This window comes from Pseudophryne corroboree, chromosome 4, assembly GCF_028390025.1.
Source record: "Pseudophryne corroboree isolate aPseCor3 chromosome 4, aPseCor3.hap2, whole genome shotgun sequence".
Lineage (NCBI taxonomy): Eukaryota > Metazoa > Chordata > Amphibia > Anura > Myobatrachidae > Pseudophryne > Pseudophryne corroboree.
In genome coordinates this window covers 876,957,770-876,976,745 of record NC_086447.1, presented here as the reverse complement: position 1 = coordinate 876,976,745, position 18,976 = coordinate 876,957,770, and the positions used below count along the sequence as shown (strand labels likewise).

The window sequence follows — 18,976 nt, the reverse complement described above, 5'->3', positions numbered from 1 at the left end:
AAGCCTCCTCATCAAACATGTCGACACAGCCGTACCGACACACCGCACACACACAGGGAATGCTCTGACTGAGGACAGGACCCCACAAAGTCCTTTGGGGAGACAGAGAGAGAGTATGCCAGCACACACCAGAGCGCTATATAATCAGGGATTTACACCAACACAAAGTGATTTTTCCCTATAGCTGCTTTACATATACAGTTTTGCGCCTAAATTTAGTGCCCCCCCTCTCTTTTTTACCCTTTGAGCCTGGAAACTGCAGGGGAGAGCCTGGGGAGCTGTCTTGCAGCGGAGCTGTGAAGAAGAAATGGCGCCAGTGTGCTGAGGGAGATAGCCGCGCCCCCTTCTCGGCTGACTTTTCCCGCTCTTATATTTATATTATGGCGGGGGATTTTTGCACATATATAGTTTTTTAGACTATATTATGTGCTGTTTGCCAATGTAAGGTACTCTAATTGCAGCCCAGGGCGCCCCCCCCCCCCAGCGCCCTGCACCCATCAGTGACCGGAGTATGTGGTGTGCATAGGGAGCAATGGCGCACAGCCGCAGTGCTGTGCACTACCTTAATGAAGACCTGAGTCTTCAGCCGACGATTTTCAGGATGTTCTTCATGCTTCTGGCTCTGCAAGGGGGACGGCGGCGCGGCTCCGGACGATCGAGGACGGGTCCTGTGTTCGATCCCTCTGGAGCTAATGTCTGTTGCCAGCAGATCTCACTGAAAATAAAAAACCTAACAAATACTTTCTTTACTAGAAGCTCAGGAGAGCCCCTAGTGTGCAACCAGCTCGGGCCGGGCACAGATTCTAACTGAGGTCTGGAGGAGGGGCATAGAGGGAGGAGCCAGTGCACACCAGATAGTACCTAATCTTTCTTTTAGAGTGCCCAGTTTCCTGCGGAGCCTGTCTATTCCCCATGGTCCTTACGGAGTACCCAGCATCCACTAGGACGTCAGAGAAATAGGCTTACAAAATAAATCCGTTTTGCTCCGCATTAAAAAGGATTGTGATAAAGGGGACGAGGCCGCAATGGGCCTAATTCAGACCTGGACGCAGGCTGAAGCTCGGTGATGTGTGCGCACAGGGAGATGCGACGGCATTTTACTTGTGCGATCGCCTCTCCCTGATTGACAGGCGTTCGCGGGGCCGGATGTGGCGTTGTGTCACTGCATTAAAAGGGCGTCAACTCAGCTTTCGGCAGGATGTGGGGGGAGGGGGGGGGGGGGGGAAGAAGCACAGTCCAGACAATGCAGGCGTGTCCAGACTCTTTGCGGGGCGCGGCGGCAGAGGGCTACTCGAAACATGCGAAAGCATCGCCACCGTGCTATGCTTTAGTATGTCTGCGGAGGGAGGGGGGCTGGATCCGGCATGTGTGGTGCATTTGCCTTGTGTTGGGCGTCCCCCGCATGTTTTTTCGTACATCTACGATCATCAGGTCTGAATGACCCCAATATCAATGATTATTGATCCACAGATTTAGGATGAAGGCTCAGGTGAGGGGGAACGCTTTAGCGCAAAGATTGTTTTATCTTCTCCTAAAACGCCTATCATACACAGTAGCCAGCATTAGAAGACATGTGGTTAATTAGACCCCTCATAATACTGCTGACAATTGGGGTGAGGAAGGCGACTTTCTCCCCCTATGCAAACCCAGTTTGCATTTCCTTCCTACAGACACCAGCAGGAGGAGGGCAGACAGGAAAGACAGTTCACAGGTTATCAGCGTTTACATAGTTGAACACACCATGGCATCCTATGCGTATGCTTTAGAATGATGTCAGTCTGCAGAACGCGTGACAGCAGCACACAGAAATGTGTCCTCTATTGTGAAAGGTTTGGGGGTGAATCGCAGCTAATCAGACGGTCACTCGTCACATTGAGCATCTGATCTGCAGATGTTGGCTCCTGACTTGCCAATAAGCCAGCGTTCTGCCGCTTCTCTCCCAGATGCAGATTCTTTGGCGGGGATGCCGGGAATCAGGAAAATCCAAGATGAAAAAGGATTCAGAGAGGAGAGGAGCAGCTTCTGTGGTAACCGAAGGTTTAAATACAGAAGGAGACTGCTCCTTGTACCTACTGCTGTCTGCCGACGCTATGACGGACCACCAGCAGCTGCCGAGACAGAGGCCGAACACAGTGCACAAATACTTAGGAGCAAAGGGGTCTTCTGTCCAAGACAGGGAGAAGATTGCACTCGTGTCAAGGAGCTGGGATGTAAAAGACTCATTCAAATAGGGGGGATGGGGGGGGGAAAATAATAAAAAATGTAATAATAATAATAATAATAATAAATATTATATTTCAAAATTATATATGTATATATATTTTATTATTTATCTTATCTATTTAGAGGCTGATTTAGCAAAGCTAGGAAGGAGAGAGCGAGAGAGAGAGCGAAGTACTAACCATTCAGTTCCTGCTCAGAGCCTGTAAAATGACAGGATGTATCAATCTTCGCATTTTGATACGTCACTTACCGCATACATAGCGGCGTTAATAACGTCACTATGCATGTATAATTGTGGTTACAATTTCAACGGACAGCTCCTCCAAATAGAGCTTTCTTTTGCGATTCCAGGACTTCCAGATCATTACTCGGGAGTATCTGTGCATGTGCAGCGGTCGGATAACGCATGTGCGAGCCGCGGGGGATTCTGGGAGGAATCCTATTAGACCGACTGGAATCAGAGTGCCAGTGCCATCCATGAGATAAGGGGGACAACTGATGTCAGGGAGGCACTGATGTTTATGGACCAGGCAGGGTAGTATTCGGGTGTTGCAGTTCCAGTCATGGGAGGGATCGCCATAATACAGTAAGGAACAAGGTGCGGGAGTCAGCGAAACAGAAGGCCTCCTGGCAGCTCTCCCATCTCTCCAAGCTTCAACAGATTACTAGCAGTTGTGTAGAAGAACGTGGTGCGGGACAAAGAGATCATTGTCTGACATTTTGATTGCATACAGAGTAGGTTACCGGCTCTTGCACGGAGCAGCCTGTGTGATCACGGAACAACTTTCTCCGAATGACAAAGTAGCGTTGTCCCGGAGATGGAAGGCGCTGTAACAATCTCAGTTCTATTTACAGCCTTTGGCATGAAAGAACCAAACATTGAAGAAGATGGAAAAATAAATAAATAAATAAAAAAGGAAATGGAAAATGGCCTGGGAAATTACGGCTCTTCTCGTGTGACCTTATTGTCAAGAGGAAGATTTAATCTTTGGGTGTATTGGGAACTGATCAAGCCAACTCCACGCCGACCATTCAGGGACCGAGAATGGAATCTTGCAGAAGAAATATAAAGAAAAATGAAAGGTCTCTTTTACAAACAAATGGACATCTGTAGATCTATGGTTCCTCTATAAAGCGGCGTACTGGGATGCAGCCACCTGTTGTGCTAATATGAATGCCTGCCCTGGCAGCGGTAGGCAACAGCTGGGGGGGGCCTCTGGTTTCTCACTCCTGTATCAAGATTTTCTTTGCAAATTTAGTCAAGTCGGCGACAACTTTTGTAGCCCACTAACTACATTTTGTCATAGTTTACAGTGTGAAAGTAAACATTTCATTAGCTACTGGTGACTAGTTCCTGTAAAGAGCTGTAATCACCTAGTATAGAGCTGCCCCAAAAGCCATTGTTCTGAGAGATTGAATTCAGTTAAATAAAATGCATTGTGCTTAACAATGAGCTTTCCTTTACAAAGTCCACAGAGGGTTAAGTTACAGAAGCGTAATAACAGTTTTCGCTAGGAACCACTCCCAATGCAAAATGAAAGTTTTCATACCTGGGTAAAGTATAAAAGGGGGAGGGGCCTTGTGTGGAAGATACAGTGAGCATCTAACCACAACTATTAAAATGTTCATCCAGCTTCTAACCCCTGAGTCTACACAAACAACTCTGGAATCCCAAACCCCAACAAACAAGCAGCAGATTTGTAGACTGATCTCTCTGCTGCTATGTCGCTAATTGCTCAGATCTGTATATAATTACTGACCATCACCACAAAACACAGCAGCAGCTGCGGTTTCTATTGTAGCTTTGCAGGAAAGTCTAAATATTTTCTATGGCTGAAACCGCGCCGCCACCCCCCCCCCCCCCCCCCCCTCCTCCCCCAAAACACAACCACCCGGCACATAGTCCAGGAGCTTATTCCCCATATACGGGCCACCTACTTGACAACTTTTCAGTGGCTTGGCTGCTGTATAGAAAGTGCCAAAACGTAGACAAGATTCCTTGGGGCAGAACATGCTACCTGGCAAACCCTGCAGACCGTCATGCAAGCCATGTATGGAGAAGTCTCTCAAGCCTGGTGAACACTCACCTTGTCAATAGTCCCTTCTTACAAATAAATGTATTGCACAGTAGCACATCTGACCTGGTTAATAGAGAACGCTATGTAATTGGAGGTGTGCTTTTAAAAAGGTACCCAATGTGGAGCCATTTCCAAGTAAAGGAAATAAATTATTAGTGTGTGTGAATAAATATATATTTTAATATAAAATGGAGTGTCGTTAATGTAATACTACATCAGATGAAAGCAGAAGCACAGTTAATGTAACACTGCACTGTCATTCTGACTGTTACAAGCCGTGCAAGGCTGCAGTATTTGCGGACATGTAGATTACATGAATAGTGACACATTCAGCAGCTGAAGACCGTGACAGTCACTGGGTTACGATTCAGGTAGCGGAGCACCAATGGCCACGCGGACAGCTCCGTACATCATACACGTATATATGCACCTTCCACTAGCAAACAAGAGCCGGGAAATTCTCATCGGATGCAAACTATGGGGGTATTGGCAGGTTTCAACGAAGATAGGCCATACAGAGAATATCCATTTATCCCACATAACGTCGACCTTTGTAAGTAGAATTTGGACATACGCCATCTGACTTGCACAAAGAACTTAGAATGGGCTGGGTAACGGCAAACAGATTCAAATTCTAGTTTGGCAGAAAGAGAGCAAAGATGTAAATGTGGAACCTATTTAGAGATACAAATTTACAAAGGAAAAAAATAAATAAATAGGATTTGTAGTCCATTAATGCCACTTCAGCAGATCACTGTCCAGATGCGGAACCCATGGTTCTTCCATCTGTGTGAAGCACTGTACTATTCTGTGTAAATGATTAATGATTTCACATCTATTAGTTTAAAGACACTCCAGTCTTAAATGAAAGCGTATGAGATTTTGAGTCATTTACTTTTCGTATGTAAGAAAGTGTCCACTTGTCCACCTAATGCATCATTTTAAGGGTGGCTCCCACTCCCGTGTCTGGAAAATCCCATGAAAGCGGAATATCTGTGCTGAGCTTTACGGACACGCATGAAAATGAACATCGTGGGAAGTGGGGAACGAGATGATCGATCGTAAAAGGAAATAATGTCAGAGATAAACCAGTCTGGACAGGAGAAAAGACCCCGAAATACTGGAAACTAGTGTAATGCTTCATAGAGCATGTACAAGAAAAGTAAACTGGAACAAGAACCCATGCGTAACCTCGTTTAGATAACATCAGCATAGTGTATGGGTTATGTCAGAGGTTAGAAATAAAGTGTCACGTACATGCCACAACAGCTATTAGCTAGAGCAGAGGTTCTCAAACTCTGTCCTCAGGACCCCACACAGTGCATGTTTTGCAGGGCTCCTCACAGAATTCGCAAGTGAAATAATTAGCTCCACCTGTGGACCTTTTAAAATGTGTCAGTGAGTAATTAATACACCTGTGCACCTGCTGGGTTACCTACAAAACATGCACTGTGTGTGCCCCCGAGGACCGAGTTTGAGAACCTCTGAGCTAGAGTATACACGGAATGTTTTACGTGCAACCAAACGTCAGTGAGCTGGGATTGTGCCCGAATAGGGACACTTTCACTAAGCAAATAAGCCTTTCCTTTTCCAGAGAACAGAATTCCGGAGCATCAACTTACCTAGCAATCCTCCAGTGAATGCTTTAGCCCATACTTGCCTACCTGACCCTCTCCATGAGGGAGAAAATGCTCTGTTCCTGGACTTTCCTGGTAATGTATGATTGCCATCACCTGTGGTGAAACACCTTTCTAATCAATTAACTAGCTCACCACAGGTGATGGCAATCATACATTACCAGGAAAGTCCAGGAACAGAGCTTTTCTCCCTCATGGAGAGGGTCAGGTAGGCAAGTATGCTTTAGCCCCTGGTAGTGCTGAAACGGAAAACCCTTTCTTGCAGTCGGGGCAAACTGGGGCATAAAGGGCCCACCTGAGAATGCAGTGGTAGGGGCCCAAGTTTAAGGGGAGTGGCCAACCCCTACAGAGGGACTTTGCCCAACATTGGAGAGGACATGCACATAAGAGGGTGAATTTATAAAGGAGGGGATAGGGGAGCGTCAGGACCACCCACTATGATTGGCAGAAGGGCTAATCAAAGTGTAGTGTCCGCAGAAACAAACCAAGCACATCCATGGCCCTGCTCCACCAAGTTACAGACACCTAGAGGACGGGAATGGGGCCCACCAGGTATTTACCATGTACACCTGTGGGCCAGTCTGAGCCTGCAGTGATAAGCTCAACAAGGACTGAGCCAGCAGATGGCTTTAGCATTGGCCCAGGTCCTTTGTTATGCATAGGGAGTATCTTGGTTACGCTCCCCAGTCCCCGCCATTGTTTTAGGCTGGCATGCGTTCAAGTAAACCACATGAAACTGCACGCGACGCCTTGCCAGTGCTGAATCAATTAGGCATGAAAGGGGGAGGGTTAGGGGAGTAGAGTGGGAGGGTTGGAATACTTACCTAGCAGGTGTCAGGATTCTGCTAGGTAAGTAACTTACTTGCCTTATTTTTGCATCCAATTCAGAATCAGCCCCATTGATCACACTGTAAGGCTATGGGGTTAGATAATAGTTTTTCTGTGCGTAGGCAGTATAGACCATCTATGGGGTATATTCAATTCGTGACAGTCTTTCCAGACAGTAAAAAATAAAAAACAACGGCAGTTGTCGGAAAACGTGTGGTTTGGCAAGTTGATCGCAGATCCAAGTGTTTGTTGAAAACGTGGCTGTTTGACAGTTTGCCGCTGATGCAGATTTGTCTTGTAATCAAGTCGAGTCTGCACTGTCGGAATGCTGCCAGTTTCCAGCCAGCACTGAATAGTGACATGTTGGATCCGCACCATCAGAGGATCCGATATCAATTGAATATAGCCGTATGTACAGATCATTCTATGGAAAGTGTTTGTGATAAGATGTTTAGATACAAATTCAGTGTGTGGGTACTGTGGTCCTCTAATGAAACTACTGTGGTCTGGTTAATGGTTCATACATTAGGCATTGATCATTAATAAATCAGCTATCTCACAAGCCAGATACTCGGGTTACGCCCCTGCAATCCTGCCACTTTGAGAAGTGAAGTTTATGTAAAGCTTCCAGAGGTAAAACTGTAACGTCAGTGGGGCTGAGTTGGGAATACAGCAAGAGGAGACAAGTAACTTTGGACCTTGATAAAACCATGCAGCACTGCAGGTGGGGCAAATGTAACATGTGCAGGGAGATTTAGGTGAGGGAGGGGCGTGCCCTAGCTGCAATCTAAATTGCAGTGTAAAACCAGAGCTGCCCAGCATGTGTGGGCTGCATGCAAAAGCAGCCAGTATTCACCCTGCATGCAAAAAATGCATCTGCACCCCTTTAATTTCAACGTGCACCATGGTTTGTCCAGTTGCACAGTTACTTGTTCGGTCTTACTTTATTCCCAATTCAGAATCAGGCCCAGTGTGGGAACATTAACAATGAATCACTCGCACACTCATCCATCTACAAGGAGTGTACTGAGAACGTAGACACAGTACAATGAGAGCGATACATTACAGGGTACAGCTATCACAAAGGTTCGGAGATTCCCACCCCCCTGCCTTCATCTATGGTCCGTTTCCATCTGTACCCAGAGCAGGGCTGCAGGATTGGAACATCTGAGCAACAAAGGGGCCTTTTCAAATCCAATGTGTCTCTTCCCCGACACACGTCATCACTGTGGGAACAAACAGGTCAAGCCAAACCCACTGCAAGGCCAGGCGTTCTGTATGTACGTATGTGCTAAATAGGTCTTTGTCATGAGCTAGCTCGGTATTCCGATTCCAGGCCATCCACGTCACAACAATTCAAAGTCAGGATGGTTTTTTTTTGTGAGAATTAGGCACACTGTATGTGAAATTAGTATAGCATATACAAAAGGACACAGACACAAGTGGATTACACGTCCAGGACCTGCAGTACAAGACAGGTTCCGTCCTGCATGTAGGTCCACCTCGTACTGTAATGACTTGAGAGCTCCTTGCACTTCAATGGTCTTAAATACTAATAAATCCCATTGATATAAAGGGCTGGTGAGAGTCGCACTGAGACCTTGGATATTGATGGCCGGCGGTCACCAGGATCTAAATGGATGGAACTGAAAATACAGATATGTAAAATCCAATACACCTGCTCAAAGTCTAATTTATCTTGGCCAGCAAGGAACGAGAGTTACCATCACCAGTGAGCATTTGACAAGCCTGTGGTTCTACTACTCAAGGAAAGAAGACAGAGTGAAGAGAAAAGGATTATGGGTGTCTGGTTCAGTATGTTCTCCCAGCACCAAAATAAACGGGAATCATCTGTGTCACGTCAGGTCTCAGCCAACTCCACAAAGGGTCAGAGAAATAAGCTGATCTTAAGTAGTGGACTTTTAACCAAGTCCTATAGTCTTCATTCCAACATTAGACAAGGACTAAGGGGCTGTCTCAGATGTAAACCAACAGGATGGCCTACATACATCTCCGATGGTTACCGATGATTATTGAGACGATGGTTGCAGTGCCATCTAAGCGCCAGCATGATGGTGTCCAACGTTCTCGCAGATTACTCAATGCTGCGTCCAAAGGCACAGCAGTGGATCAGAGAAGGCGGCAAGAGGTGCCTCCTGTGGCATTGGCATATGTTTGCACAACAGCTGGGTTCAAAGACGCAGCAGCTGTGTAAACAGCGCCCACGTCTGTTAGCTGCCTCTAATAGCGGCACATGTCTTCAGCAGTAATTTATTTATTAACAGTGTATATGTAGTGCAGCATATTCCGTTGCACTTTACAATTAGAACAGTAATGGAACAAAACTGGGTAAAAACAGACAGAGGTAGGAGGGCCCTGCTCGCAAGCTTACAATCTATAGAATAAATCGCTCTTTTCCCAGCACAGGAGCAGGGCTTGTTTTTTTGCTTTAAAAGCAGAAAATTATTGGGCAACCCCAAAAAGGTAAGCGCATGAGAACGGTCATACATGACCGAGGTCACCCATAGTCGTGAGCTGAAAGCGGTCTCGTGACCGCACTCCTCTATGGAGACACAGAGCACCGAGCCCTGAACACGGCATAAACAAGGCATAATACATTCATTGCATGGGAATAGGATGTGTGTGTAGAAGTCAGGATATCCTGGACTCGTGTGGCTGTGAGATACAAGAGCGATGTATACAGTAAAGTTGCTCCAACAGGCGAACAACTGGATTCTTACTGTAGATAAATGGCCACTTCATGCTATCTCGCTGCGTGTTCTAATGAACATTTCACATTGAGGTTTACTGTGGGAATTTTATAGAGTTAGATCTGGGTTACTGGACGCCTAGATAAGGAAAATGTATGTTGGGTGGGGCCATGCCTTCAGCACTACCCAGAACACACAGTACATGTAGTCTGGCTGCAAGCATCTAGTTTTGTGCTGTAGGAGCTCCTACTCTGCACGGACAGATGCACAGTACTACTTCTCTTGTCCTGCAAACGTAGACCGGGTTAGAAGGTTAGGGTTAGGGTTAGGCTGCAGGGAGGGTGGATTGGGGTGAAACGAAGGAGAGGGATTAGCTTACCTTCAGAAAGGTGTTGGGATTCGGACCATTGGTTTGGCGCGGTCTGTATTCTGACGACCGACATCCAATACCCAATCCGAGCAGTTGCCTAAAGGGGGCCTTTTATTTTTAACACTTTATGGCCTACTCACTGCACCAGAAAGGATCCTGCTGACACACACACGTGTAGGGCAGAGGGCTTTTGTCAGTCTCTTAACACATTACCAGCATTAGTTACGGCATTGTAAAAGCCACTTCTCTATAGCGTGACTCTGGTTACACACCACATGATACTGAGGGGAAGATTTATTAAAGCTTGAAGAGAGAAAGTACCAACCAATCAGCTCGTAACTGCCATTTTTCACACACAGCCTGTAAGGTGGCAGTTAGGAGCCGATTGGTTTATCTCTCTCCAAGCTTTGATACGCTTCCCCTTGAGTGGAGATGCTGAGTGTCACTTTTACTCGTGCAAGCTCATCCCTGCCTCAGCACATCTGTAGCAGGAAGGAAACCCCAAATGGAGGTCAGCAAAACAGACTTCCCTTCAAGCAGCAGGTGCTGGAGAACCAGATGCTGTCACCAGGAGGACGTTACATTACACCTCAGGGTCCATCAGTGGAAGAAACCCTGCAGAAGAGCCAAGCCTGGAGAGATCTGAGGACTTCCACAGGGCTGGCACTGAGCAGGGAGAATACATATGACACTGAACAGCTTCCACACTGCAGCATGTGAAGATATGTGGGACGGGGGTTAAGCAGCTGCTCCGAATCAATTAGGCAGTGACAGATATAAACCATACACGCAGACAAAATGGACACTATTCAGGAATCTGAAGTGAATGGTTGCGTTGTACTTAGGGTGCCCTATCAATAAAATAAAAATGAAGGAGGTTATTGAGGCATGAGGTACAGAGAGAGCCTGAATATTCACTCCACCGTTTCCATTGCCATGTGTAGGAGACAAGTACACTGCAACTCATCGCCATACTGGAATGTAATCGCTACCCTGCGTTTATGCCCATCTGGCACACAGTTACTCACATTCTCTCTCCATAACAATACAGCACAACGTTCCGCCTCTCCATGAACAGCGTGGCATTAAGTCATGTTAGCAGACCGCTGAGACAGATATTAGCTCTTGGAACAACTATCAGAGCAAGAAGTAGGTCACACAGACAGTTCTGCCACTCCCAGCCATGAAGTGCAGGCTGACCTTGTTCCACTTCCACAGCCGGAGCGAAACAAAGCCCTGGCAATCCCACCGAGCAAGGCGATCTGCTAAGTCTTCCGACGCAGGCCAAGAACAACAGACAGTCTTAGGATGACACAGCTCCGGGTTATCCGCCAGCAGCCGCTGGAACACCAGGTGCGCTATAATCCGGCAAGGTCACAGATGCGAACACAGCGAACACTAGCACTCCCTAAGCTTGCACCTTTATGGAGTGTGATGAAGGAGACAATGCTGCATTGGCGGTGAACAGACAGAGCGTAACTCTGAGGAAGGTTACTCTGCTCTCCTGACAAATCTACACCATTACAGGTGTCTATTTATCAAAAATTGCATTCTCAATGCAATATTCGCGTTCAAAATTGCATTGGAGTATGCAAATATTCCGCTCGGATGTATCACTCGACACCCTGCGATGTGTGCCGACCATGCACGCGTTGCAGACTTTAGTGGAACCCTCTACCGGTTACTTTTGCAGAGTTCAGCCCAGAGGCTACAACGGGCTAACACCATCTACACAGCATCACATCCGCCCATAGAAACAGCAGCTGCTGCTGAAAATGGAGGGTAATACTAAATATTTGCAGCTATCCCTTAACGGGCGTTTCCAGGGGGACAGCTGCAAATATTGGGGCAGATATATTAAGCCTGGAGAAGTGATAAAGCAGTGGTAAATGCAAGGTGATAATGCACCAGCCAATCAGCTCCTGTCATTTTTCAAATCCATAATGATTGGCTGGTGCTTTATCCCTTATCCAGGTTTATAAATCTGCCTCATTTAATAAGTGGGCCCCACAGAGCGTCAGCACACTGCAGTACAGGGACACGGGCCCCAGAGCATTTTTGCTGGGTATCCCTCACAGACACACATGGTGCTATTTAATGCGGAAACGGCTGATTTGAAATGAACAACATTTTAGGTAGCAAATATATTTAACACAGGAGATATTACCAGTGTTAAAGCCATGCACCGCCAAATATGGCCATCCCCATAATCCTGTATGGAATTGGTGCTCTTGTCAAATTTACCAAGGTCCTAAAAGTTTAGCTAGAAGGGTTACTGGGAGCCCTTCAGATCCCCTGACCCCCCCCCCCCCCCCCCACAATTCTTTTGGTGCACAGTACCTGACTTATGAAATACATCAGAGACAGAGCCTAGTGGTGGAATCTCTCCCTGTTGTGATCAGCAGGAAACGACTCTGTGCCATCATTCCCCATGACCGCTACTTATCAGAGCAGAGGTCCTGGTATGAAACTAATAGTCCCGATACTGTCGCATATCGCAAATAATGTGATGAGATGTTAAGGCCCCCATCCACTAGTGCGATAGGGCCACTTCTCATCCAATTCCGAGCTTTCGGATTCGGATCATTTTCTTTAGACTCCGAAGGCGTTCCCGTGCTCCCCGGATCGGATACCCAGATCGCCATGGCTGCAACAAGGATTTGTCTGACCCCGCAGCCATGACTGGGATCAAATACGACACAGTGTACGCAAAAGGACCTCACACAATGTATTGTATGCAGGCCAGCCGCCCAGGAGCTGGCGGGTGAGTTGCGGTGGTATCGCATGCGATACCTCGCACTAGTGGATGGGGGTCTTAAGTTACTGAGGAAAGATTAGAGAAGGTTCTTACATAGACCTTGAAGTCAGGTTGCAGGCAGCCATCCCATCACCTGCATGCTGGCCATGAAGGTCCCTCAATTGCCAAGAATGCAACATTTTCTATTGGAAAACACCAATTTTGTGCTTGCAAAAACACAATATAAAAAAAATTAAATAACTTATAGCAAAACAAAAAATATCTAGGAGACATTACAGCCAACTGACCAGCCCCGGTACAGTTTATAAAGTAGTTTGCAATAAGCCACATTACTGGCTTTAAAAGGCAATTCCTTATTGGGTACAAATAACGGAGTACAGACCATAATCCATCCAGGTGTAAAATGAAAAGGGAAAGAACTAATCCGGTCACACAAATCTTAAACAGCAGCAAAACAAACTCCATTTAATTCCAGAACTCCCTATACATTGCTAGACTTAAATCACTTTGTTCAGCAAGTGCCGCATTCTTTATTAATCCAGACACTGAATAAACTGAAAGTTGGGGAACCAGTTTTTCCAGTTACTGAACTGACGAAACGACAAATGAGTGTGCACAGCTTCAACAAGTTAAACAGGGATGTTGTGTGTGTGTGTGTGTGTGGCGTAAGTAAAGGCGCTCAGGAGGTTACATCTTAAAGTGTAACTTCCAAATGTAGCTCTTTACCCATCACCTCCCTCCACAGAGGACCGTGGGTGTTCAGAACACATCAATTTAAACAAAGTTGTAGTTTCTAGTACAGAATCCTCTTAAACACTTGCTGTACTAGAAAGCGATCAGAAATACAGTCTAATCTCTAGCAATACTCAAGACCCAGTACCAGCGAAGATTAGGATCAAGGTGTGCGACCTGTAGACTTTCCCAGGACTGGACATAATAAATTGTGTTGCATCTCCATGTACCTAAAATATAGATATCATGGTGTATAACAGTAGCAAAGATCTTGAGTCTGCAGGACGTTATTAATCACAAGAGAACCCGTAAGTAGAACACATGACCAGAGTAACAGATGTGTAGTGTCACTTCCTGATAAAGCAGCCACTCTGCAATTTCACCCAACACCACATACTGATAGAACCTTACAGTCATACGTATGCAGGTAGTGATACCACTGAGTGGACCCGCACATCTGGAAAACATGTATACTATTACTTGCTGTCCTAACAACGTAACAAGTCCAAGTCATGTAAAAATACTTATTATATTGAAGTTATGTTGCCGATTGCATTAACTTTTCGCACCCAGTATCTGGGTCTTACTAAAGCGTCAGCTGTTGACCGCAGAAAACCTTAGATATAGCCCAATTCTAACCCACAGCCTGACAAGAGATTATCTCACTGACCACACCTCAAAAATGAGTCTGCGGGGAGACTGTTACAGGGAACTCAGCAACCCCCACCCACCCAGTAACAAAGGTTACTGACAACCCCTTTATAAAAGGGAGGAGGAGAATCACATAAAAGAAAAAGAAAAAAGTTTTAAATAAAAAGTGGAGGACGTTTTAAATATGTCCTTTCTGCGGAGTTGTAATATAATCCCCTCCTGCGCCCGGACATAACACCAGAGGGTACTCACTCTGCCTCAGGCTCAGATTTAACCTCTGTTCTGCTGGGGACAAATTTACTGTCTGGTATGCAAAGAGCTGAACACTTTTCTTTAGTATTGTTTAGAAGACAAGGGCTGACAGATTGTCCCTATAAACGTGGGGGAGGGAAGACTTCAAATAAGCTCTTTTATGTAGGAGAATCATACACAGGACTTCACCAACTCCAGTAACCATAATCCAATATTGTGCATGTACTGTATAAGGAGAGAATTAGGTACATCCGGAAGACTTACAGGCAGAGACAGTGTATTAGATCACAGTATGACATCACATTGCATCATACAGCTTTCCCTCCAAGAAAAGAGGACATAAACTTATTATTACAAGTGTTACAGAAACTATGTACCCGGTTCTAGAAGAGAAGTAACGTGGACATAAATTATAGTTTAGGTGGAAGCATGAATCGCGTTTGGCCAGTCAGCCAATAAAGTCTAGAATATAAAAACCATTAGAACTTGGACAAACAATTCTATAATATCCTTGGATTCGCTTTCCCTCTAAGGAACGTGCAGCGGCTAACGCCAAATGAGCTGCGACAGAAATTAGCTTTTAGATTAATAAAAAGCCATTTGCAAACAAACTTACTACACATCTGTAGAGGCTGAAACAAGTCCGGAAAATTCATATTACAGTAGGAACACATGACTTATATTCTTACAGAGATCCCCGGACAGGAAGCAATTTGCCGGCTGTCGGGATCCCCGTGGTCAGGATATAGACACCGGAATCCCAACAGCAGACAATGTTGATACCCGGAATACCGGCTCACAGGGGCTATTCCCACTCGTGGGTGTCCACGACACCCACAGAGCGGGAATAGATCCTGTGGAGAGCACAGCGAGCCACAGTGCCCGCAGTGCGACAAGCGATCGCCCTACTGTCGGCATTCTGGCGTGCGGGATGCTGCCGTCGGGATACTGACGATATTCCCCACAGACACTTATGAGGAAAGCTGGACAGCATGCCCCCATTACCAGACACTAGCGGCACTCAGTGGTGGGATCGCAGGATGTTTCAAGCCCAACACCTACCTGCAATAACGTAATGTCACCGTTTCTAAGTATAAAGCTACTGCAGTAGGTACACACTTGAACACTGTAACAACGCGACGGTCGTTCCAATATATTGTGTCCAGGGACTGTAATTTCTGCTCCTGTAGACAGTACGCGGTAGAACAGTGCCAAACTTCAGAGTCCAACATATTGTGTGGTCCTTCATACACACTATACAATGCTCCCCACATTGTACAATGCAGTGTCCCATCTGACGTGCAGCGCATCAGATGGGGCTAGGAGGGGATGAACGAAGTGTGTAAACGGTAGATTGTGTGTACATTCTATACAATGGTTGTGCAAATTGGAGGAAACTACCAAGATGGCATAGTATATCATATAGAGTGTACCCACCTTAAGTTTAAGGGCAAGTCCGAAGTATCTAAAAGTGCTCAATAAAAACATCCTTTAGCGAATATGCGGAGATCTGGTCAGACCCTGTCACACAGAGGAAATGTAAGTGCTCACTATAGGATGCAATAAAAATACTATAAAGAAAAGAAATGAGGCAAGAACCCTCCTCACGACGGCTATAAACCACCTGTGGGACTCCACCCTGATGGTAAGCACAAACACTGAACGAAGTATCATTTCATCCACATTAAGTAGCTGTGTGTTTGCTTTTGGGATTACAAAACACTATTTTGCTGGATTGTGTGCACTCTAACGCAGCTTCAGCACCTGGGGTACAGCATCTGCACACACAACACCTGCCCTGCTGAGCAGCTTCAGCACCTGGGGTACAGTATCTGCACACACAACACCTGCCCTGCTGAGCAGCTTCAGCACACACAGTACCTGCAGTGTGGCTTCAGCACAAAGCTTGGGTGCAGCTTCAGCACCTTCCGCACACACAGCACCTACACAGGTGGCACATCTTCAGCTTGCGCACACACAAAACGCCTGCCCATGCAACGCAGCTTCCGCACACACACACAGCTCCTGCCCAGGTGGCACAGCTTCCGCACACAGCTCCTGCCCAGGTGGAGCAGCTTCGGTACACACACACACACACACACACACACACACACACACACACACACCTCCTGCTCAGGTGGTGCAGCTTACACACACACACACACACACACACACACACACACACAGCTCCCACCGAGGTGGCGCAGCTTCCACACACACACAGCTCCCGCCCAGGTGGCGCAGCTTCCGCGCACACACAGCTCCCGCCCAGGTGGCGCAGCTTCCACACACAGCTCCCGCCCAAGTGGCGCAGCTCCTGCTAGGCGGCACAGCTTCCGCACGCACACAGCTCCTGCCCAGGCAGCACAGCTCACACACACACACACCTCCTGCTCAGGTGGTGCAGCTTCCTCACACACACACAGCTCCCGCCCAGGTGGCACAGCTTCCGCGCACACACACACACACACACACCAACTCCTGCCCAGGCGGCACAGCTTCCGCGCACACACACACACACACACCGCTCCTGCCCAGGCAGCACAGCTCCTGAAAGGCGGCACAGCTTCCGCACACACACAGCTCCTGCCCAGGCAGCACAGCTCCTGCCATGCAGCACAGCTTCTGCGCGCGCGCGCGCACACACACACACACAGCTCCTGCCAGGCAGCACAGCTTCCGCACGCACACAGCTCCTGCCCAGGCGGCACAGCTACCACACACACACAGCTCCTGCCCAGGCGGCACAGCTTCCGCACACACACAGCTCCTGCCCAGGTGGAGCAGCTTCGGCACACACACAGCTCCTACCCAGGTGGAGCAGCTTCGGCACACACACACACCCCTCCTGCTCAGGTGGTGCAGCTTCCGCGCACACACACACACACACACACACACACACACACACACACACAGCTCCCGCCGAGGTGGCGCAGCTTCCACACACACACACAGCTCCCGCCCAGGTGGCGCAGCTCCCACACACAGCTCCCGCCCAGGTGGCGCAGCTCCCACACACAGCTCCCGCCCAGGTGGCGCAGCTCCTGCTAGGCGGCACAGCTTCCGCACGCACACAGCTCCTGCCCAGGCAGCACAGCTCGCGCACACACACACACAGCTCCCGCCCAGGTGGCACAGCTTCCGCACGCGCGCACACATACACACACACACACCAACTCCTGCCCAGGCGGCACAGCTTCCGCGCGCACACACACACACACACAGCTCCTGCCCAGGCAGCACAGCTCCTGCCATGCAGCACAGCTTCTGCGCGCGCGCACACACACACACACACACACACACACACACACACACACACACACACACACACACACACACACACAGCTCCTGCCAGGCAGTACAGCTTCCGCACGCACACAGCTCCTGCCCAGGCGGCACAGCTACCGCACACACACAGCTCCTGCCCAGGCGGCACAGCTTCCGCACACACACAGCTCCTGCCCAGGCGGCACAGCTTCCGCACACACACAGCTCCTGCCCAGGCGGCACAGCTTCCGCACACACACAGCTCCTGCCCAGGCAGCACAGCAGTTTGTGTTCTGAGCATGGGACCCCCAGGGATTAGCATAACTAAACTTCTTCAGAACATGAGTAAACTTGTTTTGAATATTAAGTAACTGCAGTAGGAGTTACATTACTAAGAAGCAGGAGTTTCAGTTACATTAGTTTACTTAATATTCCAGTTTACTGATGTCCTGAAGCAGTTTAGTTATGCCAACCTCAGGGGTTCCCATGTTCTGAATTTGAACCCGCTGCAGTTTTAGCACACAGAACCTTCACCCTGCAACGCCTGGGGTACAGCTGCAGCACAACCTGCACCTGCCCCCTCTTACATTATTGCATCAGACACTTAGGGACCTCAGATCTCTGCTCTCTACCAGGAATTTGCAATTATACTTAGAAATTAAATTATTAGTCACAACACCAGAGTGTAAAGACAAGCGCTGAGGAACATCTTACCTCCAGGATGTCCTCCAGGTCCCTCAGGGTCAGGCAGGTGTACTTGTCCAGGATTTTACTTTTGCTCTCATCAAATTCCTTAGTGGCTTTTTTCCAGTTGGGCTCCTCCAGGACTTGGAAGATGGCTGCCCCTATGGACAGGTAGAAGATGATGGCAGAGGTGAGGAGAGGACCCCTGTCCACCATGGCAGCAGCTGGGTCAGAGCCTCACAGCTGTGGTCAGAGTGGCAGCAGAACAGTGCCCTGGCATGGGAAGCTCTCACAGCTCTGTCACTGGGGAGAGGTCCCTGTCACCGGCCCCCTCTGGCTCAGTGGCCCAGGCATGTACACCTCGGCAGCCCGGACGCTCCCCAGCATTTATTAGGCGGCTGCTGGTGAGACTTGAAGCACTTTGCGGAGTGGCGGTAGTGCTGGGACACACGTGTCTTGCGGAACACTCACTCACTGCAGCCGCCTCCTGGGCTTCTCCTATATGTAGTGACTGGCGAGTCCGAGAGGGTAGGAGGGGAGAGGGCGAGGCCCGCCCCAGGCACCGATACACCGGGGACAAAAAGTGACTTCTGCCCCGCCCTCCTCCTCCTCCCGCTGCTGCTGCTCAGCCAAACTTTCCGAAAAGTTTCTAAACAACAAACCTGAGTAGCGAGAGCAGCTCCCATGTACCTGTGGTCCCCGGGTTACCTTCTCTGCACGCACCTGGGGTGCCCGGGTTACCCTCTCTGCATGCACCTGGGGAGACCGGGTTACCCTCTCTGCAC

General features: G+C 48.1%; 1 protein-coding gene across 1 annotated transcript in view; it reads right to left on the bottom strand.

The window, feature by feature from the left end:
* The window catches only part of KCNK5 (potassium two pore domain channel subfamily K member 5), a 51,101-nt gene extending 32,415 nt beyond the window's left edge, over nt 1-18,686 (bottom strand). The window contains exon 1 of the mRNA XM_063918844.1: nt 18,222-18,686. Within this exon, the coding sequence (XP_063774914.1) occupies nt 18,222-18,407 (186 nt within the window). The 5' untranslated portion in view covers nt 18,408-18,686. The remainder of the gene's footprint in view (nt 1-18,221) is intronic.
* Nucleotides 18,687-18,976: the final 290 nt, after the last annotated feature.